General features: G+C 43.4%; 1 protein-coding gene across 2 annotated transcripts in view; it reads right to left on the reverse strand.

Annotated features, from left to right (window-relative positions):
- LOC135517784 (unconventional myosin-Vb-like) overlaps positions 1–24,493 on the reverse strand; it is an 80,673-nt gene that overhangs the window by 30,864 nt on the left and 25,316 nt on the right. For both annotated transcript variants that reach the window (XM_064942383.1, XM_064942384.1), the window contains exons 2-13: positions 14,996–15,106; positions 14,254–14,425; positions 12,728–12,872; positions 11,900–12,056; positions 9,482–9,625; positions 9,108–9,189; positions 8,787–8,894; positions 8,535–8,644; positions 8,147–8,412; positions 4,088–4,169; positions 3,290–3,430; positions 2,624–2,746 (exon numbers count right to left, since the gene is read on the reverse strand). In XM_064942383.1, coding sequence (XP_064798455.1) covers positions 2,624–2,746; positions 3,290–3,430; positions 4,088–4,169; positions 8,147–8,412; positions 8,535–8,644; positions 8,787–8,894; positions 9,108–9,189; positions 9,482–9,625; positions 11,900–12,056; positions 12,728–12,872; positions 14,254–14,425; positions 14,996–15,106 — 1,641 coding nt within the window. The remainder of the gene's footprint in view (positions 1–2,623; positions 2,747–3,289; positions 3,431–4,087; positions 4,170–8,146; positions 8,413–8,534; positions 8,645–8,786; positions 8,895–9,107; positions 9,190–9,481; positions 9,626–11,899; positions 12,057–12,727; positions 12,873–14,253; positions 14,426–14,995; positions 15,107–24,493) is intronic.

Genomic DNA, 24,493 nt, shown 5'->3' on the forward strand with positions numbered 1-24,493 from the left:
GCTGTTGTGTCCCACAGCAATGCACTTACAGGAACCGTCGACAAACATCCAGTGGTCCACTGAATAATTTAAAGCATGTGGCAGTTTAAACAGAAGCATTTACTGAGCATGGGAAAAAAAAAAGAGAAGATGAACCAGATTAGCAAACTATGTTTATTTATAAAAAAGTCCTATGTAAAATAACACGAGTGCAGGTATTGTTTGGAAGGAAATCCCTCCGTCAGTCAGTCTATCGTCCTTCCCTTTTGTCTGTCCATTAGCAGCCCCAGCCTCCAGGCAGTCTGGTGTCACACTTCACCCCTGCTCTGTCCTCTTTCTCACAGATAGGGTTGTAGGCTGTTCGAAATTGTACAGCCGTGGCCAAAAGTTGAGAAGGACACAAATATTAATTTCCACAAAGTTTGCTGCTTCAGTGTATTTAAATATTTTTGTCGGATGTTACTATGGGAAACTGAAGTATAATTACAAGTGTCAAAGGTTTATATTGACAATTACATGAAGTTGATGCAAAGAGTCAATATTTTCCGTGTTGACCCTTCTTTTCAAGACCTCTGCAACCCGCCCTGGCATGCTGTCAATTAACTTCTGGGCCACATCCTGACTGATGGCAGCCCATTCTTGCATAATCAATGCTTGAAGTTTGTCAGAATTTGTGGGGTTTTGTTTGTCCACCCGCCTCTTGAGGATTGACCACAAGTTCTCAATGGGATTAATATCTGGGAAGTTTCCTGGCCATGGACCCAAAATATCGATGTTTTGTTCCCAGAGGCACTTAGTTATCACTTTCGCCTTATGGCACGTTGCTCCAACATGCTGGAAAAGGCATTGTTTGTCACCAAACTGTTCCTGGATGGTTGGGAGAAGTTGCTCTCGAAGAATGTGTTGGTACCATTCTTTATTCATGGCTGTGTTCTTAGGCAAAATTGTGAGTGAGCCCACTCCCTTGGCTGAGAAGCAACCCCTCACATTAATGGTCTCAGGATGCTTTACTGTTGACATGACACAGGACTGATGGTAGCGCTCACGTTGTCTTCGCCGGACAAGCTTTTTTCCGGATTCCCCAAACAATCGGAGAGGGGATTCATCAGAGAAAATGACTTTACCCCAGTCCTCAGCAGTTCAACCCCTGTACCCTTTGCAAAATATCAGTCTGTCCCTGATGTTTTTCCTGGAGAGAAGTGGCTTCTTTGCTACCCTTCTTGACACCAGGCTATCCTCCAAAAGTCTTTGCCTCACAGTGCATGCAGATGCACTCACACCTGCTTGCTGCCATTCCTGAGCAAGCTCTGTACTGGTGGTGCCCCGATCCCGCAGCTGAATCAAATTTAGGAGACAGTCCTGGCGCTTGCTGGACTTTCTTGTGCGCCCTGAAGCCTTCTTCAAAACAATTGAACCGCTCTCCTCGAAGTTCTTGATGATCCGATAAATGGTTGATTTATGTGCAATCTTCCTGGCAGCAATATCCTTGCCTGTGAAGCCCTTTTTGTGCAAAGTAAGATGACGGCACATGTTTCCTTGCAGGTAACATGGTTGACAGAGGAAGAACAATGATTCCAAGCACCACCCTCCTTTTGAAGATTCCAGTCTGTTATTCAAACTCAATCAGCATGACAGAGTGATCTCCAGCCTTGTCCTCGTCAACACTCACACCTGTGTTAACGAGAGAATCACTGACATGATTTCAGCTGGTCCTATTGTGGCAGGGCTGAAATGCAGTGGAAATGTTTTTGGGGGATTCAGTTAATTTGCATGGCAAAGAGGGACTTTACAATTAATTGCAATTCATCTGATCACTCTTCATAACATTCTGGAGTATATGCCATCATACAAACTGAGGCAGCAGACTGAAAATTAATATTTGTGTCATTCTCAAAACTTCCAGCCACGACTGTACAACTAGTGAGAGAGAGGAAGAACAGTAATTGAATGCAGATCCTACTCCTTTTCACTTGAAGAGTTAGACGAAGAGAAACACCCCAAGGGAATCAGTTTAATACCATCTTAACAGAGGAGAGCTGGGGAAATCCTATCTACATTAACAGGACTCTCTCGTCCCACTCTAGCCCTCACATCCCTAGCTTTTCACGGAAATTACCACGGTAAATAAAAGGACATTGCTACAGCTGCCTGCCTTTCATCTGTTTACATGACCCACTTTAGACAGACACACAGGCAGTCCTTTCTACGTAGTGCCAGCTCCTCTGCGTAGGAACGCTGCTCTTTGAGTTAATTAGAGCTTGTGTATGTGTCATAAGGAGGAGGGGTGACATTGCAGGGCCAATGAGATCACTCACAATAATACTAACACACAAAGCCTCTCTGATGAGTCATCGTGGGATAATCATATTAGCTCGTTTCAGGCAAAGCCCCTGCAATGAGGGTGATTCATGTCAGGTCCTTTGAATAGCACAATCTGTAGATGTTCCCAATTATTCAGCCAGGTATACTGAAGCAGTTGGGTTTAAACACACAACCTTTGCTTAAGGACAGAAACAATAAGATTTCCCGGCCAAAATTACATTTGAACCAATAGCCTAGCATCAGGTCAATTTTCACCTAACTGAAGAGCCATACATACAGGTGCTTTTCATGTGAAACATGTCTCTAGGCTGGGTCTACCCACCTTATCAGCAAAATGAATGATAATGAAAGATATGTTGGACATCCGTGGTTTCTGGAAATGGACACTGCTTGAAAGGCGATCGTACAGCTTCTGGCACCAGTTCTGATCTGTCCCTTTGGGCACCTGTAGCAGCAGCAGGTGAGGGGGAAATAAAGGAGAAATATTACATAAAACCATGAAGGAAACCAAAACTTTCTATCCAGGTTAGCTGTGCTCAGAATAACAATTATTTTGAGGTTGTTCCAAATTATCGTCAATAACTTCAAAGGGCTGTGGGATGAGGATGAGTGAAATAAATAAGTCATCAGTTTTGTTGCAAAGTCCTTAACTCCAATAACAATCTGGATGCAGGCAGGGGAAAACAGACACAGGCCACTCTGTGCACCTATGAATGCAGGATGAATCCCATTAACTGAGACCGGAGGTTTAAAACGCAGGGATCAGCAGTGTGTTCCGCTCTGCTCCCTCCAGACCAAAACACAGGAGATTGTTCAACACCTGTGACTGCTCAAGTGCATTCAGCGTTAAAACTCCTCCAGTAGCCAATTGTTCATATACACTTCCCCGCTAATGCATCCCAAAAAGAGAAGTTAAGAACTACTGGAGCAAGGACAGAATTCAGGACTAAAGACGAATTCATTATGTATGTAAGACCGGATACTCCACCTTGCATTCCTCATCCAGCAGGTCCAGAATGCCCAGCTTGGCCTCGATGAGGTCGATACACGGCTGGTTGTCATAGAAGTCGATGAGCGTCCAGGGGATCTGCTCCTTCATGTACTCCTCCTGCTCCAGCTTGAATACATGCTGAGGACACAGAGAGACAGTCCCACAGTGAGCTACAGCACAGTAAGTTATCAGTTAGACTAAGTCCTGAATTATTTCACTTGAAAACATTCATGTTGAGTCATTAGGTTAACCACTAGAAGTTCTCAGGTCTCCTCTACTGAACATTGGAATATAAGGTAGATAGCTACACTGAGTGTACAAAACATTAGGAACACCATCCTAATATTGAGTTGCAACCCCTTTCGCCCTAAGAGCTACCTCAATTCGTCAGGGGCATGTATAGTCCAGTTGTGTGAAGTCGGCTGGATGTCCTTTGGGTGGTGGACCATTTTTGATACATACTGGAAGCTGTTGAGCGTGAAAAGAAATGCAACACTGTTGAGTTTAACACACTCAAACCGGTGCGCCTGGCACCTACTACCATACCCCATACAAAAGGCACTTAACTATTTTGTCTTGCCCATTCACCCTCTGAATGGCACACATACACAATCCATGTCTCAAGGCTTAAAAATCCTTCTTTATCCTGTCTCCTCCCTTTCATCGACTCCGATTGAAGTGGATTTAACAGGTAACATCAATAAGGGATCATATAGTTCACCTGGTCAGTCTATGTCATGGAAAGAGCAGGTGTTCTTAATGTTTTTTAAGTCTTAATGTAAGACTTAAACTCACTTGGTTGAACTGCTGCTGCAGTTTCTCATTGGCGTAGTTGATGCAGAACTGCTCGAAGCTGTTTATCTCAAAGGTCTCAAATCTGTTCAGATGAAGAGAAAACAGTCACATATTTGGTGAGTCGGAAGTCTCCGGTCTATTTTCATCCTCTGTTTTAGACAGTGATTTTAGGCCTAGAGGAAAACTAAATAGTAAATAATGTAGTGTGTAATTTTGGAGTCACTTTTATTCTAAATGAGAAGATAATGTTTCTAAACACGTCTACATTCATGTGGATGCTACCATGAATACTGATAATTTGGAATGAATTGTGAATAATGATGAGTGAGAAAGTTACAGATGCACAAATATATCCCCCCAAAAATGTTAACCTCCCCTGTTATTGTAATAATCTGAAACGCAACCAACTCAAAACAGAAAATGCATCCAGCAAATTTGTAGAGTCACAAGCTTGATGTAGTCATAGTGTGCTATGAATATGGGACCAAATACTTAACTTTTTACTACTTTAATTAATACACATAAGTGAATTTGTCCCAATAGATTTGGTCCCCTAAAATTGGGGGACTATGTACAAAAAGTGCTGTAATTTCTAAACGGTTCACCAGATTTGGAAGAAAATTCCACTTTAATTTGAGGGTCAGTCTGAACTTTAACCTCATAGTCATTGTACAATTTCAAATCCAAAGTGCTGGAGTCCAGAGACAAACAACGACAAAATGTCCCTTATATTTTGAGCTCTCTGTTAATCACGTGTCAAACTCATTCCACAGAGGGCCGAGTGTCTGCGTGGTTTCACTCCTCCCTTACACTCGATTAATAAATTAATGTCACTAATTAGTAAAGCACTCCCCTCACCTGGTTGTCTAGGTCTATAAAAAGAAACTGCAGAAACTAGGCCCTCCATGGAATGATTGAGACACCCCTGCTGCATAGCCACGGGAAGTAAGGGTGCTGCAGCACCCCCTGAAAAATCTGAATTAAAAATATATTTATACAAAAAGAAAAATTAAAGTAGTGCAGTATGCCTTTACCAGTATTGGCGGATAGCAATGGGCAAAACTGTTTTTGGCCAGCATCTCTGCTTTGGCAAATAAGGTAGTTGTATAATTAAGAACTGCATCTAGCAGGATTCAATAGTAAGAGTTGTTGCCTTGTCCCTTTCTCTGCGATCATCATTCTAATGGGATCCAGAAAGAACAAACCAATGTTCTCAAACACTTACATCAAAAGGTGCAAAGTTATGGACAAAGACAAAACATCCACATCAAATTAAATATTTTTCTTAATCAAATAACATGGAAAACAACCACTTTTTGTGAGGTATTAATGTACCATCCTTACAAACCACTTAAATGTAAATGTAAATTACCGTATTGCACATAGGCTGGTCATCAAGGTTTGTACCTGTACACTTTCCATCACAATACAGTAATTGAGTACATTGATGATGATGTGGCTCAGTTGGTAGAGCATGGCGCTTAAAATGCTACGGTTGTGGGTTCGATTCCCACATGGGACCAGTACGAAAAAGTATGAAAATGGATCCACTCGCTACTTTAAGTTGCTCTGGATAAGACTGTCTACTAAAATGGAAAAGGAATGAATAGACCATTTCACTTTTCACATAGAAATCAGTTGCATTTGCAAAGTATTTCAAGAAACTGGGAAACATGACAAACAGTGAATCAAGCAAGTATTTTATATTCCACAAGTATTTTCAGATTAAATGTTTTGTACAGATAATTATCAGACTCAAGTTCCAAATACCCCACCGCTGTATGCCTTACTATTTGGGCTTTCTGCTGTAGCTCAGCATCTTTCCCCTCCCAGCGCCAGGCCAGGCTGCCAGTTTTTATCAATAATCTAACCCACAGCAGAGAACCAATTAAGCCCTCAGTCAAACAGGGTCATGAATAAGAAAAGCACAGCTACCCCAATTCAATATGGTTCCATCCTCTATCTACAGTAATGAAAAGAGGCACTTAAACACAGGGGATGGAGGTATTTGAGTGCTCACACACACAGATGCGTATGTGGCAGTGTCTACAGACAATCACGGATTACAATGGGAAAACCAGGCACGTCGCGGACACCGACGTCTTGCACCCAGTCAAGCTAAACACCTTTCTTCAAACGCTTTGAGGATAACACAGTGCTGTCGACGTGGCCCGCTCCCAAGGACTGTGGGCTCTCGTTCTCCGTGTCCGACTTGAGTAAGGCGTGCTCACCCTCGCAAGGCTTCCGGCCCAGTCAGGGTCCCTAGCCGCGTCCTCAGAGCATGCGCAGACCAGCTGACTGGAGTGTTTACGGACATATTCAATCTCTCCCTATCCGATGTCAGCTGTCCCCACTTGCTTCAATAAGTCCACCATTGTTCCTGTACCAAAGATAACAACGGTAACTGAACTAAATGACTATCGCTCCGTGGCACTCACTTCTGTCATCATGAAGTGCTTTAAGAGTCTAGTTAAGGATCATATCACCTCTACCTTACATAACACCCGAGACCAAGGGTGTACAGCCCACGTCCGGCCAGCCAGGCACTTCAATCCGGCCCGTGAGACATAAATATATTTTTTTGCCCTATTTTCTTCCCAATTTTGTGGTATCCAATTGGTAGTTACAGTCTTGTCCCATCGCTGCAACTCCAGTACAGACTCAGAAGAGGCGAAGGTCGAGAGCTGTGCATCCTCCGAAACACGATCCAGCCAAGCCGCACTGCTTCTTGACACAATGCCCGCTTAACCTGGAAGCACCAATGTGTCGGAGGAAACACTGTGCACCTGGCGACCGTGTCAGTGTGCATGCACCTGGCCCGCCACAGCACGATGGGATAAGGAAATCTTCGCCTGCCAAACCCGGACGACGCTGGGCCAATTGTGCGCCGCCTCATGGGTCTCCCAGTCATGGCCAGCTGTGACACAGCTGGGATCGAACCCGGGCTCTAGTGACGCCTCAAGCACTGCCATGCAGTGCCTTAGACCACTGTACCACCCGGGAGGCAAATTCATTTGAACAAACAATTGGTCCTCCAAAAAAATGTGGCCCTCCATTGAATTTCAAAATCCCGATGTGGCCCTTGGGCCAAAAACTTTGGCCACCCCTGCCCTAGAGCCACTTAAATTTGCTTACCACCCCAATAGATCCACAATCGATGCTATCGCCATTGCAGTGCACACTTCCCTATCTCACCTGGACAAGAGGAATACCTATGTAAGAATGCTGTTCATAGACCACAGCTCAGTATTAAACACCATAGTACCCTCCACCATAGTACCCTAAATTCATTAAAAATCCTACAATGTGATTTTCTGGATTTTTTTTCTCTCATTTTGTTTGTCATAGTTGACGTGTACCTATGATGAAAATTACAGGCCTCTCTCATATTTTTAAGTAGGAGAACTTGCACAATTGGTGGCTGACCAAATACTTTTTTGCCCCACTGTAGACAGAGACATAGAATCACTGGTCACTTTAATAATGGAACACTAGTCACTTTAATAATGTTTACATACTGCTTTACTCATCTCTTATGTATATACTGTATTCTATGCAATGCCACTCCGACATTGCTCGTCCTAATATTTATATATTTCTTAATTCCATTATTTTACTTTTAGATTTGTGTGTATTGTTAGATGTTACTACACGGTTGGAGCTAGGAACACACACTTCTCTACAGCAGCAATAACATCTGCTAAATATGTGTATGTGACTGATAACATTTGATTTGCACAGATAAAGAGTAGTTTTGAAATCTACTCATCAAATATCATGCTTCTCCGTGCCTTTAGTACAGAAAACATTGTGTGACAGAACTGCGAGGGAAAATGATGTTCTTCTGTTCGTCTGCTGTCACAGTGCGTTAACTTACTGCCTGCCTGGGATGCTATTACCTTTCACCATGGCTGAGATTACCCTCCTGAAATAAGACTACTATTGCTGGCATGAAAATCGGGTCTCACCACACAGTCACATTTCTCTCACAATCCCAAACCAACCCACTGTTGAGCTTTGTTTTCAGAGGTTCTGGGGAGCACAGGTGGGCAGTCTTACCCGTAGATGTCCAGAACACCGATGAAGGAGTGTTGTTTGGAGGAGGTGTGCAGGGACTTGTTGACGTGCTCCACGATCCAGTCAAACATGTGGGCGTAGATGTGTTTGGCGAGCGCGTCGCGGGCATTAGCCGCCTGTTTGCGGGACATGTTCTTGACGTAGGTCTCTGACGTGGTGACCAGCTTCCTGTGACATAGCCAGTGTTCCATCTGCTCCAGCTCCACCCCCAGCAACCGGCAAAAGTGCGTCAAGTGAGGGTCGTTCCTCTACAAACACACACAGATTTAATCAATAAATGATGTATAGAGAAGATATACGGTTTGAGGCTGTGATGTGGAGCTATAAACTCAAACAGAATTAAGCTGGATAAGGCTGTATAGTGACATACTGATATGTGGCAGGAGTCTCCGTCTCTCTCCGAGCAGATCTCCACGTTCCCCAGATGCAGAATGGAAGCTATGATTCTGAAGATGCTGCTTTGATTGCTCTCCTTAACACCTGCAAAAACAAACCACAGTAAGGTAAATATTGTTCCACAGGGAGTATTTATGTCCAAGATGCATAAACCCCTTTGTTTTGAGCCTGCTCTAATGTAGCGGTGTTTCCATCTTAGAATGTACCCATGCAGTCAGACCGTTACCCAGTAGTGTAAAGGCTTCCTTGGTCTTCTTGAAGTCCTCGGCATCATTCACCCCCTCAATGAAGATGTTCTCTCCTTGCGATGTGAAGATGAAGTCTTCCGCACTGGCTTTAAGATGAAAGCAGAGATAGGAATAAACGTATCAGAAAAGTGTTCCCATTTGAACGTCCTCACAGACGACACGTACTATTCTCTGAATGTAGTTCGAAGGACTACGCGCTCCAGTAAACGTGACATAAAGAAAATAACGATTGCAGTAATTATGCAGTTGCTTCCTTAACAGAAACGTAGTTGAATATTGGCTCGGTCTGTAACACTTACTCAAGGCTAGGTCTTTGAACTCCGGGAAGCTAGCAGAGGCACACAACTGATAGAAGATGTGGTAATTCCTCTCATCCTCAGCCTAAAAAGAAGAAATATACTACACTTAACTCTTTATCAATAATATATTCTGATGAATGAAAGACTTTTGTTAGATCATGAGTTCCCACAGGCTGCAATTTAATATTGTATTAATTTCTGTAAAGTACTTAGATACGTTTATTTTGATTTGATTGACTGGGGAAAAAAACACGTCAAGCTAGGACCTAATCAAATGTTTAAATGAAGGAAAGTAAATGTAAAGGGAAGCACAGACTTAGTAAGCAGTAATACAGAGTTTCATCCCAGACTGCGCAGCGTGGAGTTACACATACCTGGAACACCACCCTCGACTTCTCCAGCAGATACGTGCGCATGTTGGCACCTATTATGTGATAACGCCTGTCAAAACCAATCTGGATGTACTTCCCAAAACGACTGCTGTTGTCATTGCGCGTGGTTTTCGCATTTCCAATAGCCTGAAAAGAGAAGCAAAGGGGTGGAGGGAAAAAAAGTGGGAGAGTTTCAGAGATCAAAAGAAAATCATAACCACTGTAAAATAGATTTAAAATCGGCAAAAAAAGAAAGGTCCTCTCAACGTCAACTGCGTTTATTTTCATCAAACTTAACGTGTAAATATTTGTATAAACATAACAAGATTCAACAACTGAGACAAACTGAACAAGTTCCATAGACATGTAACTAACAGAAATAGAATAATGTGTCCCTGAACAAAGGGGGGGTCAAAATAAAAAAGTAACAGTCAGTATCTGGTGTGGCCACCAGCTGCATTAAGTACTGCAGTGCATCTCCTCCTCATGGACTGCACCAGATTTGCCAGGTCTTGTTGTGAGATGTTACCCCACTCTTCCACCAAGGCACCTGCAAGTTCCCGGACATTTCTGGGGGGAATGGCCCTAGCCCTCACCCTCCAATCCAACAAGTCCCAAACGTGCTCAATGGGATTGAGATCTGTGCACTTCCTTGGCCATGGCAGAACACTGACAATCCTCTTTTGCAGAACGAGCAGTATGGCTGGTGGCATTGACATGCTGGAGGCTCATGTCAGGATGAGCCTGCAGGAAGGGTACCACATGAGGGAGGAGGATGTCTTCCCTGTAACACACAGCGTTTACAAGCATTTCGCTACACTCACATTAACATCTGCTAACCACGTGTATGTGACAAATAAATTTGATTTGATTTTGAGAATGCCTGCAATGACAACAAGCTCAGTCCGTCGATGCTGCGACACACCGCCCCAGACCATGACGGATCCTCCACCTCCAAATCGATCCCGCTCCAGAGTACAGTCCTCGGTGTAACGCTCATTCCTTTTACGATAAACGTGAATCTGACCATCACCCCTGGTGAGACAAAACCCTGACTCAGTGAAGAGCACTTTTTGCCAGTCCTGTCTGGTCCAGCAACAGTGAGTTTGTGCGTATAGGCTATGTTGTTGCCGGTGACGTCTGGTGAGAACAGGCCTACAAGCGCTCAGACCAGCCTTTCTCAGCCTATTGCAGACAGTCTGAGCTCTAATGGAGGGATTGTGCATTCCTGGTGTAACTCAGGCAGTTGTTGCCATCCTGTACCTGTCCTGCAGGTGTGATGTTTGGATGTTCCGATCCTGTTGTTTCATGTCCTCGCAGTGGCAGATCACGATCAGCTGTCCGCCGTGTCTCCCTGTAGCGTTGTCTTAGGCGTCTCACAGTACGGACATTGCAATGTATTGCCCTGGACACATATGCAGTCCTCATGCCTCCTTGCAGCATGCCTAAGACACGATCACGCAGATGAGCAGGGACCCTGGGCATCTATCTTTTGGTGTATTTCAGAGTCAGTAGAAAGGCCTCTTTAGTGTCCTAAGTTTTCATAACTGTGACAATTGCCCACCATCTGTAAGCGGTTAGTGTCTTAACGACCGTTCCACAGGCGCATGTTCATGAATTGTTTATGGTTCATTGAACAAGCATGGGAAACAGTGTTCAAACCCTTTACAATGAAGATATGTGAAGTTATTTGGATTTTTACTAATTATCTTTGAAAGACAGGGTCATGAAAAAAGAAAGATTATGTTTTTGCTGAGTTTATATCTTCTGAAATTGTGATTCATGCCACGCAAAAACCTTTAGCTTCTCCTTGCTGCTCGTAATGTGCCTTGACAGTTGTAAAGCTCCTAATTTTGAGTTGTGTCATCTGCCAAGATGGAGACTGTGCCCAACTGGCCTTGCATACAGATCTGTCCTGTTTCTTCACTCTGACTGATCTAGCTGAGGTGAGGCTGGTAATGGACTCAGAGATGTCGGACTCTCCTCAGCTATAACTTCCTGAAGGACAGAGAGTCATGAGAACGTTCTAGCTAGCAGCTTCTCCTAGCCGTATCTTCCCAGGCAGGCTGTGGGACTGCTGTTAATGGACTCCTGGTGTGTTTAGCTTCTCCACCTACAGTTTACAAAATGATTCCCCATAAGAATACTGTGCTGTAATCTCTACAAAGTTACAGCTGAGTTCATAAAACTTTCAGGGCATAGAAAAAGTATAACACGATGCCGTTTTCACGAGAACCCATCGAAGCAGGTAAACAAAATATTACCTGGTTGTCCAGAAGATACATGTGTCATCTCCAAAAAGACACAAATCATATTATGTAACCCATATATTCCCGGATCGACCTCCTTTACTAGGATGCCATTCTGCTGGGCTGGCCCACAGTATGGGACCAGTAGCCCATCCCCAGTTCCTCTCCTCACCTCCATGATGGGGCTGGAGGCCAGCACCTTCTCCTCAACGTTGGTGTCGTTGGCCGACCCTCCCACAGTGGCGAAGAACCGCATGGCGTACTTAGCAGAGACGGTCTTCCCTGCCCCCGACTCCCCACTTACTATGATGGATTGGTTCCTCTCATCTCTACGGGAAAAGAAAAAGAGAGACAAAGACATTTGGAACATTTAATAAAAAGTGGTAACTGACCAGAGCTGCATTAAAATGGGCCACGTCGACGCTCATTTTCTCTACGTGACTGGAGTTGCCAGGACTACCCAGCAGTGGGCATGCACAGTACGTAGGCAGTGGCCATGGTATTTATTGTCTTTTGCTCTACAGAGAAGAGCAGCATTGATGAGGTTGACAGTTCATGTGGACGGGAGCACTGTTATTATCCACCCACATCTTCCATTGAAGACAGCTTATCTCTGTGGCGACTCATTATTCAGTCCCACACCGACACTATTTACATTTTAGCAGATGCTCTTATCGAGAGTGCATACATTTACATTTCACACTTTTTTCCCCCTCATACTGGTCCCCCATGGGAATTGAACCCACAACCCTGGCGTTGCAAGCGCCACGCTCTACCAACTGAGCCACACACTATCAAAATGACATATCAAACCGAACGAGGAGTCAAGTGCTTGCTACACAGCTCCACGTGCCACACAGTAGCAACTCAATTGCTTCCCAAAACAGACTAATATATAGAATGTGGTTATTAATTGGCAACTCTTCCAGGTCTAATACATTAACAATATCCTGATCCTGTATTATACCCGTTTAGCTGTACCCTGAGGCTCATCCAGTACCTGGCCATCTGCTTGTATGCCTCCTCAGCAACAGCAAAGATGTGTGGGTCCATGTCTCCCATGTTCTGCCCACTGTAGGCATTGATGACCTCCTCTCCATAGATCTGAAGCTGGTCGTAGGGGTTGATGGCCACCAGTACGATACCTATAGAGGAAGGAGGGAAGGGAGGACAGAGAAAATAGTATGGCCAGTCGGTGAGACTGTAACCTCTAGTTACTTAATCCTATATTTAGTAATACATCCCATATATTCTTGTGGGTGTGTATTTGTGTGTCTTCGGGGTTTGCAACCCAGCTGAGGATCTCAGCCATCTATTTCCTGTGTTTGAGGAGTGCAAAATCCACTTGGTCACTGAAATCTTGCTGGATTGATTGCTTTCATTTCACTGGTGACTCTTTCCCACTATTGCTTGTGCCATTCCCCCCCCCCCGTTAATGTAACGACCGCGGAAACGTTTGGAATGACCTGCATATGTACAGTATGCTAGATGTATTGGTAATGGCTGCTGGCAGGCTAACCCCATATCTCTGGGGCGGCAGGGTAGCCTAGTGGTTAGAGCATTGGACTAGTAACCGGAAATAAATAAATAAATAAATAAAGGTAAAATAAATAAAACAAATTATGCACGAGAAGGTGACAACAGGAAGGAGTAACCTAGAGACAGAGCAGGTTTTGGGTGGCTCCCCCACTGTATATGCATTTATTCATGAATGCAAATACACCCAGCATACTGTATATATGCAAATGAGGCAACATACTTTCAAAGTATTTATACTAAGAAAATATATGAGAAAGTAAAAACCTGAATTCCCACCAGAATACCTTAAGTCCATTAATTATATGTGCATCTACATTTTAGTAATTTAGCAGACGCTCTTATCCAGAGTGGCTTACAGTTAGTGTGTTCACATTAAGATAGCTAGGTGGGACAACAACATATCACAGATAATAATAATTAGATAATCCTATCATACAGTACAATTTGCTACTGTGGGTAAAAACACATTGTTAACAGCCCTTTGTATATTTCCTGCTACCTTTGATAGGCAAATACTACCAAAACATATGACAACATCCATATTACCAGAGGAATGTAGTAGGCTCACCCAAGTTTGCAATGGCAGGGTTACTATGGGAACAGATTTCCCTAATTAAAACATGATGGTGATATCTATGACCAGTGTAGGATCAACAGACAAATATTGTCTTTGCTCATTCCCCTTTGTCTGCTTTGTTAAGGGGGCATACCACACATGGCAACAGCTCACTCATTGGCTGTTTACGTCAATGGAACCCTAGTTGATCGGGGAATTGGGAGGACAGGTTTGTAAAAGTTGGGACAAGACAACCATTACAAAAGGTAAATGAAAGCCTCGACCCTACACATGGTGTAAAATAAGCCAGCTACCATAATAAACGTAGGAGGAATTTGCAGCACAAGGTCAGACCAGACATACAGACCAGACATTCTGGTTACTATAAGTAGCGCTGTCAGAGCAGGTGGTGGTACAGTATAGCGACTTACCACAGTATGTGTAGATGTGGTTGGGCTCGAGGAAGCGCACTTTGAGGTTGTGCAGGACAGCAGGCTCGTGAAGGTAGCTGAGCGCTGTGAGGTCATTCTCCCCCACCAGGATATCAGGGTTCCGGAGGAAGGGAAGAGGGTTGTCTTTGGGTCCGATGCGGTATTCCAACAGCTGGGACAGGAGGGGTTCAAGCCAAAAATGTCAACACTAAAAAAACATTAAAAGCAAAGTATGTGCACATAGTTTGAGGGTATGATGACTCCCTTTATCAGTTGAAATCACATTGCAGCACTGTCCATAACTACACATGTTAAAGGATATGGATTAGGTGGCTTCTAGGTGTTTATGAATCATACCTGTATCAACTAGAGATTGTGATCGTGAGTAGGGAAACATACTGCTGCTGCACACAGCGATAATATCATCATCTGCTGATTCATTCAAACTACTCTTGGCACAGTGCATTCTTATTTAATAACTGTATCTTGTACTCTCAGGGCTTGCATCTCTCACTTCAAAAAATATGATTAATGATTCATGGCACCAAAGTTTCTGAATGTGCGTGGGCACGCACACACATTAACTGCTTTAATGAGGACATGTACAAATGTACATGAGCACGACAAAATAGACCAAAGCATATTGAGTCCTTAGGCAAGGGCTATATAATTGAAAAAAAATTACAACAATATTTATCTTATAATTGTGGCCTGATCCGGGGGGGGGGGGGGGGTAGATTACCGATTCATCTTCAAGTTTGAGGTGCAGGATTGGCTCTCCCTCCTTGTAGTCCTTGATGATCTCTGCAGCTCTCCATACATCCTCTGGGTCTGGGATCCACACCCGAGTGTACTGCAACGCAAAAACACATACAAATAGATTTCATTCAACTCATCAATTACTTTGGATATTGTTTGCACATTTAGAGAGCATTCCTCCCCCACTTGCCCATGTTCATTGACCGTGTGTAATTTATAGTCAATGCAAACATACTGTCAAGCCATAAAAAGCGACAGAACTGCTGAATGCTCTAGAGATGTCCAATTGATATGACAGCTCAAAGATGTTGCAATGCGTTATTGTTTCAAACTAAAGCTGAAAATAAGTGTCAACAGGTTGACGATGTGGCAGTGTTGAGGCAATTTTGTTTGTGACACATCCCGCCTTGAGATACCCTCGATAGGCCCATAGTGAGGTGAAAACGCTGACTGATATCTCCCAAGGGCATACTTCTTCGCTAATCTTACTTCTTCTATAAACCTGGGCCCTACCTTTTTGATCGACTCACTTAGAATCACATGAAAATGTACTTCAAGCCGGGATGCCATTAACGGCAAAACTAAGTCGTGTCCTAAAGAGACCGTCAACAACTTATTCCATCTTCCAAAAATGATTAATTGCACCTTTCTAACAGTTCCTTTGACGGTAAATTAGTAACTTTACGGGATGAATAGAACAAATTATTAATGAGAGAAGTTTGGCCTGATGTTGAAGAGAAAGGTTTTGTTTTGAACCTACTAGTGCTGCTGAGGCATCACCCACACATTGTGAAGGAGAAGGGCTTGACCCTCGACAAAATCACCATCAGATTCCATCAACCATCTCCCTTCATCTGATCAAGCCATAAACTGACCATCTCCATCTTTGAAGGAAACCGTCACCCAAAGCCTTGGCCTCTATTGGTTGACCTAGCTAACTATAAGCTAGGCTACTCACGACAGCCTATTGCTTGATCGTTTTTTTGTTTTGTTGTTGTTGCTTTTGAAGCGCTTTGAGGTTTCTTTCTGTTATGAAAAGTGCTATAAAAAGTTTAATAAATTATTATTATTTGTCAGGAGAGTGGGAGTGATAACTCACTGATTAAATCATACAAACCATTAGCTGGTCCTCCGCTGCTAATTGCATTTTGAAATTAGAACTATTAGAAAAAAATAAAAAAAATGAGGGGGGGGATTCTTTCTGAATTAATTATGGAAGCCTGTAGACTTTGCCTTAATGAGACACCACAACGTAGCCTACAAATCTCAAAATAAAAAAAACACATGAAATGAGGTATTGTCAATTTCATTCAGGATCAGAACAATCATTTTTGTTTACAAAAAAAAAAATCCCTGCTGAACAAACATTGAGCATATAATTTTATGGCGTTAATCATTAATTGACTAGTCCATTTCTCAGCACATCAGCCTAGGTTTCACTTCACTGACAGTTAGGCCTATAACGACCATACCAGATGCAAACTACTGCCCCACAGAACAAAAGAACAAGCAGTTTATTTTTTGTGTTCTTGAGGGAAAAAAGAAAAGCCAGAAAAATGATCCTAAACACGGTCCTCCTTACCTCCCATTTCCTTCACAGGCACAAAACAGCCTAACAATGCACTGCTACGAGGTAATAGGGAGTAAGTGGGGGAAACAGCAGACAAAGGAGAAGGCGAAACAAAACTACTGTACGCAGTACAATCACTGTTGAGATGTTTCAGCTCTTTAAAAACCACAACCATATTTCATCTGACAGAGATAAGCCCGCCTAAGCTGCAGACCTTAGAAACACAGTACAGTAGAGTAGCAGCCTAACCTCAGACAGCTAAACTACATAGGGCTCACTGTGGGTGATCAAGCACAAGTCATTTTCTATTAAAAAGGTATCTTTACCTTGACTCAAGTATGACAATTGGGTACCTTTTCCATCATTGCACAGGGATGAAAGTAAGGCGGACCTGTACGGCATCCCGGGAAAAATAAATAGTGGGGGTACGCCGTACCGGTAAAACCTGGGCCGATCACAATAACTAAAACATCAAGAAAACTGTAGGCTGTACCACCATTACCATACGTCAGAGGCATGAAAAAGCGAATGGACTTGAAAGTGGGTGATACCACATTGCATTTTGGCTTCGACAAGAACACAGAAATGTGCCAAGTCAGAGATGGGTGGCCACACCAAGAAGCACGCGGACAGCAGTGGAGGCATTAACTCTGGCCTAATGACAATCACCAAATGTCATGACACTTTTTGGTGTTTTGTGTAAAAGAAGTCTCTTTCCATTCACAACGGTATGGAGGATGGAAGTATGTTGTGAGTGGATGAACGTGCGTGGGTAGCCTAGTGAAGGAGCCCTTTGAAGTGATTGTTTGACAAGCAGAGGAAAACATCATGACTGGTTGTGTATATGCCACTATTAAGCTCAATGACAAATCTTTATGACTAGGCTCACACTCTGGTTTGACATTGGAGAAATATGCCTATTCCTCTGTCCATTCTTCCCTGAAAGCTCTATTTTTCATTATCCATCTTTCTTTTCAGACTTTTTCAGAGCGACATTCTCTTGATTGCAAGCAGTTTCTCCCCAATCAACGCACAAAGAAATATAAAAAACTAATTTAATAGAGACGTTGGTGATTTTATCAGTGTAATCACATTGAAAATATGAGGATATGTTATTGACATTGACCTGATTATATAGCCAACTAGCCAGATGTGTTTAACGTTGTGTTTAATGTGTAACATAGGCCTATGAATTGGGCTACTATTATGTTCTGTTCTGCTGACTATTAGCTGAGAAAATTTGCCCTAGGCCAAACCTATTGCCAACCCCTGCTATACACTATTCTAGTTTAGCGAGGATGGGGGAGGGGGAGATGTTTTTGTCCCGCCTAGGGCGGCAGAATGTTCAGGGCCAGGCCTGTTACGCTCACACATTTTCTGGGTGCACAGGCATGCACACATAGGGATTTCCCATACCAGGAAGAAATTAATTCTACTTTCACCTCAATATATACACAGTTTATGTACATAAAACCAGCAGATAGCAGCTAGATGCATGTCAATTTGAGCCAGCAGAGGAAGAAAGCCCAAACAAAAATGGGTGCTGAAAGAAGGGGGGGGGGGGGGTCATTAAGCAGCAACATCCCTCCAGTGCAGAACTGTTTCTCCTTTACATCACCCCAGAGAAACACTACAGAGGGAGAGAGAGGAGGAAACTTTTAGAAAAATAACTACATCTGCAAAGGTTAATGAATGTTCCAACTCATTTCCTCCATTCGGCCACATTGGCATTATATTCATTAGAAAAGGTAAGTGGACGGAATAATTTGTAGACTATGGTTCCCATTTCAGCAGCAGACTGAATTAACGCAGTTTGTCAGGGGTAATAGAGTTTATGCAGTGCTCAGCCCTACGGAGCTGTGTACTCTGTGTGTAAGTCAAGTGGATTTTCCACAGCTGAGCTCTGCGTGTCTCAAATGGAGAACAACACGTTGTCAGTGTTTACTGTTACCAGAGAGCCCAGCTATCTCAGATCAGTACATCATGATATCTCTCAGCCTGATATCAGAACAGTGAGAGGAGTCAGATGACACTCTACCCCATGAGGTTTAACCTAACATTTACCTCGGTCACAGAGGGCCCATTCATATTTCAACAAGAACACCTCACAACCATGTCGCAGGCCACTCCCCTGTAGAAATACATTATAGAGAAGACACCTACCGACGCCAAGTCCTCGTTATTCATGCTCTGGCTGAGAAGCTAAAAGACTGAACTTTGAGCGCTGTCCCCCCCCCGGGCAACTGAGAGGCACAGCGTATTACGACAGGCGAGATGACAGCAGCGCTTTTTAATCCGCTTTAATAAGGAGGCAGCGGGCGGGCTGGCAGATAACTGGGGGGGGGGGGGAGATGTAGCGATACATAATAACCTTGCGTAGCGTTGCAACCGACCGTGCTATCACTAATATTACCCACGTGTCAGCCAGGGTCACATTGGCTTTGACTCTGGGAACACTTGAAGACCGTTTGTCTCAGAGTCTGAAACTTTTTCACACAACCCGAGGGAAAATCTTATTGTACTGTGAGTGACTTTCATTCTGTTTTGCAGCTTACAGTTGTAGGAAATAGTATGGCATATTTGACCTGATCAGTACCTTATTTATGACTAACCTATTAGGTTACATAGGGCCTTGTTCAAAATAATTGCACAACAGAGCCAGCAACTCACTCACCACCAGTCCATTTAGACGTGGGATCGATTCACGCGCTGACTCTTAAGGAGATCGACGACGGGTCACAAAGGTTCTTTCACTTCACTCCCGATTGCAAGCTTACGCTCATGGGTATACAATGCTTCTCCTTTGCTCAGAGTTCTTCTTCACAAGCACAGAGACTTCTGTGCACTTGTCAAGTATCCAGCAGAGCTATGACAATTTGTGACCATTCTTTTAGCACGGAAATAAAAGAACAATGAGCGAGTCCCCCCTCCATCCAAATCACAGACTATCACAGCAGTCAGGTCAGGTGTGACTCTACATTACTGTAGATCATCATCATCCCAGGGCGACACATCAGAGAAGGAAATAAACAAAGCCTTTTCTCTGGATCCCCCTGAGCAACTACTGTAACTCCCCATGCCGCTGATACCACATGCTCGGACACACTTTCATTGGTTAGCTACATGTAAATCAGTTACTTAACATCACCAGGGAAGAAATCAATAGGGGAAACATGAGAGGGAGCGAGGGATGGATCTAAGGAAGGAGAGAGAAATGTTTAAATCAACACAAGATGTTTGTAAGCATGGCTGACATCCTGCCACTTCTCCAATGAATCCTTATTGACAAAACGATTGAGGACATATTTGGCACAACCGTAGGCATATAATGCAAGAGGAATCCTCACTACTCTTTTCACAGACTGTTGTTTCTTCATATTTGAGAGGCTGATTGAATGTCAAGATCAAGAAAAGATCAAGGATTTGGAACGGAAATGGCAACTGTGCTGTGCCATTTCCAAAGGTTGCGTTTGAAATGGCAGCATTCATTATTAGCCTAATTGAATTACTATGCATGTCCTGGGGTAGTAGCCACAAAGCGTCTCAGAAAAGGTCCAAGGAATCTTGTTGAAACCGGTTTTAAGATTAAAAGAACTCCCAGCTCAGAGTGGGTTTTAGGATGATGTTCAACTCAACCTCAGCCAGTAATCGCGACAGTTTGAGGTACCCCAAAGGAAAGATGGCGCTGACGCTTATTGACATTGTTGCAAATTATGGGGAATTACCAATGGCGACGAGGCTCGCCAGCTGTGAACTCTATAGCCTCAGACAATCACAGTGAATGTGACTACATCAAATGTTGCAAAGATTTAAAAAAGCTTGATAGTTTTGCCTGACACGATCACTTTGTCTACTCTTAAATCTTTTTAACAATTCTGATATGTTGAATAATGTGATAGGCATATTGCACTGAATCATATAGTATGATGGTTATTAAAAGCCAACTTTTTATAATATTAGGCTACTGTTACGTCAACACACTCCTCACTCCTGTTCCAACAACTCTAAATCGCTTTGACACAGTTGGCATCAAGTCCGTTGCTGATAATGTTGCATAAAATGTTTGGAAGGTCTATCATTTTCACCAAACACAATCAATGTTCACATAGGCCTTGGATGCATTCAATAGCCCAACGTGAAATAACATGTAGGTTAATGGAATAATCGAAAGGAAAACATGTGATTATTTATTAGCCTAGAGGTTATAAGTATTTAGGCATATCATGTGAAATAGGCATCATGGTGAAATCATTGTCAAAAGTGCATGAAGGCCTAGGTTATTTATGGATTGATCATACAGGAATATATACACTGAACAAAAATATGAATGCAACATGTAAAGTGTTGTTCCCATGTTTCATGAGCTGAAATAAAAAAAGATCCCAGAAATGTTATATACGCACAAAAAGCTTATTTCTCTCAAATGTTGTGTCCAAATTTGTTTACATCCCTATTAGTGAGCATTTCTCCTTTGTCAAGATAATCCGTCAACCTGATTACACAGCATGATCATTACACAGGTGCACCTTGTGCTGGGGGCAATAAAAAGCCACTCTAAAATGTGCAGTTGTGTCACACAACATAATGCCACAGATGTCTCAAGTTGAGGGAGCGTGCAATTGGCATGCTGACTGCAGGAATGTCCACCAGAGCCATTGCCAGAGAATTGAATGTTAATTGGTATAGCATAAACCACATTAAACGTTAATTTTTAATTTGGCAGTACCTCCAACCAGCCTCACAAACAGAAGACCATGTGTAACCATGCCAGCCCAGGACCTCCACATCCATCTTCTTCAGCTGCGGGATTGTCTGAGACCAGTCACCCGGATAGCTAATGAAACTGTGGGTTTGCAAAACCGAAGACTTTCTGCATAAACTGTCAGAAACTGTCTCAGGGAAGCTCGTCTGTGTGCTCACCGTCCTCACTAGCGTCTTGAACTGACTGCAGTTTGGCATCGTAACCGAGTTATGTGGAAAATGCTCACCGGCACGGTGGAGAAGTGTGCTCTTCACGGATTAATCCCGGTTTCAACTGTACAGATGGTGTCCTGTGGGCGAGCGTAAAAAAAGATTTACCCCCCCTTTCTCCCCAATTCCGTGGGATCTAATTGTTAGCAGTTACAGTCTTGTCTCAGCGCTACCCCTCCGGTACGGGCTCGGGAGAGACGAAGGTCGAAAGCCATGCGTCCTCCGAAACACAACCCAACCGCACTGCTTCTTAACACAGCGCGCATCCAACCCAGGAGCCAGCCGCACCAACGTGTTGGAGGAAACACCGTGCACCTGGCGACCTGGTTAGCGTGCACTGCGCCCGGCCCGCCACAGGAGTCGCTAGTGCGTGATGACACAAGGATATCCCTACCGGCCAAACCCTTGTTAACCCGGACGATGCTAGGTCAATTGTGCGTCGCCCCACGGACCTCCCGGTCGCGGCCGGCTGCGACAGAGCCTGGGCGCAAACCCAGAGTCTCTGGTGGCACAGCTAGCACTGTGATGCAGTGCCCTAGACCACTGCGCCACCCGGGAGGCCCTGGGCGAGCTGTTTTCTGATGTCAACATTGAGAACAGAGTGCCCTATGGTGGCGGTGGGGTTACGGTATGAACTACGGACAATGAACACAACTCCATTTTATCAATGGCAATTTGAATGCAGAGAAACCGTGACGAGATCCTGAGGTTCATTGTCGTGCCTTTCATCCGCCACCATCAACTCATGTTTCAGCATGATAATGCACAGCCTCATGTTGCAAGGATCTGTACACAATTCCTGGAAGCTGAAAACATACGTTCCAGTTCTTCCACGGCCTGCATACTCACCAGACATATCCCCCATTGAGCTCTGGGTTGACATGTACGACAGCATGTTGTGTACAGATCCTTAGCACCAATATCCAGCTACTTCGTACAGCCATTGAAGAGCGGGACAACATTCCACAGGCCACAATCAACAGCCTGATCAACTTTATGGGAAGGAGATGTGTCGCGCTGCATGAGGCAAATGGTCGTCACACCAGATACGGACTGGTTTTCTGATCCATACCTCTACCTTTATTTAAAGTTATCTGTGACCAACACATACATATCTGTATTCCCAGTCAATTTTAAAACATTTATTTTACCTATATTTAACTAGGCAAGTCAGTTAAGAATGAATTATTATTTTCAATGACGGCCTAAGAACAGTGGGTTAACTGCCTTGTTCAGGGGCAGAAAGACAGATTACTAGTTACTAGTCCAACGCTCTTACCACTAAGCTACCTGCCGCTGTCAGGTAAAATCCATAGATTAGGGCCTAATGAATTTATTTCAATTGACTGATTTCCTTACATGAACTGTAACTCAGTAAAATCTTAGAAATTGTTGCGTTTACATTTTTATTCAGTATATATCACACACACACACAAACATTTAAACAAAACTCCAAAGCAATTGCCTGTATATGGCGCGGGAACCACTAACTCGCTGCCTTTTAGGACATCTCATGAGGTCTCCTAAATAATCTGTCAACTAGGTAGGACTCTTATGACTAAAAGAGGCTTCATGCATAGCTTTTATTTTTACCCATAAGAGTAGGCGTAAAGTGTCTATTGTCAGGACCAATTTTCTAGTCTGAGACACGTTATGGATACGGCCCCTGCTCCGATACTGTTTGAATGAAAAGCTTAGTCGCCATGACGTTATTTCTTAAACATGACAAAGTGGCTGGGATATAGCCCATATTTTGTATCCCATGGCTAAAAAGAGAGGAATTCAGCATCATATGTGTATTACTACACCTAAGTCTGCACTCAGGCTGGTGGGCAAACGTCCATTAAGTCTTCATCTTTACTGGGCCTTTGATGTCTGAAATCCTTTTGCCAAAACCACATGCAGTAGAAGTAAGACAATTTTCCATGAAATTGGATAAACAATATCTAAGTGGATAAATAATCGCAAAGATGTACTGAAGCATCCCATCTCAATGTCACTCATTGATGCATTTGACTTACTTCAGCATTACTGTGCATATGAATCTCCTAATTAAAATCACACTTGCCTCTGTTTCATTGAATTGCAATAATCCACCACTACACGGTCTTGAGTGACTACAGTGCCCCTACACAGTAGACTATCTACACATGCATTTAGAGAAGAGAATAATTCATTTATAAATAGCAAGGATTTTGGCAAGGTGCCACTGAACTGGCCATCCTAAAGATTGGCTGATGAGACCAAGACATAACTTTTGGACCATGTGATTGTAAACAGAGCATAAACATACAGTAAACAATTTGCTGCCTTTTTTCCTGGCTCTGCGGGTTTGGGGTCGAGCCAGCCCAACGCTCTACTCAGCCCATCACCTGGAGCGTGTGAGAGATACAGACTGACACAATGGGGACATGATTCAGAGTTCAGGGACTCTCTCAGCCCACTATAGGATGGGACGTAGGATGGATCTGCCCAGAGGAGATTACCAATCAGGCCCAAAGCTCCAGGTTACAGACCCTTTCAAAGGACAACTGGTATTGCAGTGGAACACCAGAGTCATTTCCCTTTGATCCTGACAAGATGCTTTTAACGCTCTGCTTCATTGGCTTCCACTACGGGCAGCACTGATGTCTTCAAAACACAATCTAACCTACTCACTGTACCACTTGTTCAATGGTTTGGCCATTTTTTCGAAATTGTGGGGGACACCAAAGTGTCACAGGACCTTCCTTGATATGAGTGGTAATTTTAAACATTTATTTTTACAAATTCGGGATTGTATGAACCGATCTATAACAATGCATAACTCTGTGAAACAAGCTGTAAAATGCCAGAGATAGACGCAACTGATGCACATGGGAATATCTTTGGTTTGTCTCTATGACATTCAGAAGTTGAGCTAAGAACTTCTAAAGTCGAGGAGTCCGAAAATGGAGACTT

Source organism: Oncorhynchus masou, chromosome 28 (genome assembly GCF_036934945.1).
Source record: "Oncorhynchus masou masou isolate Uvic2021 chromosome 28, UVic_Omas_1.1, whole genome shotgun sequence".
Lineage (NCBI taxonomy): Eukaryota > Metazoa > Chordata > Actinopteri > Salmoniformes > Salmonidae > Oncorhynchus > Oncorhynchus masou.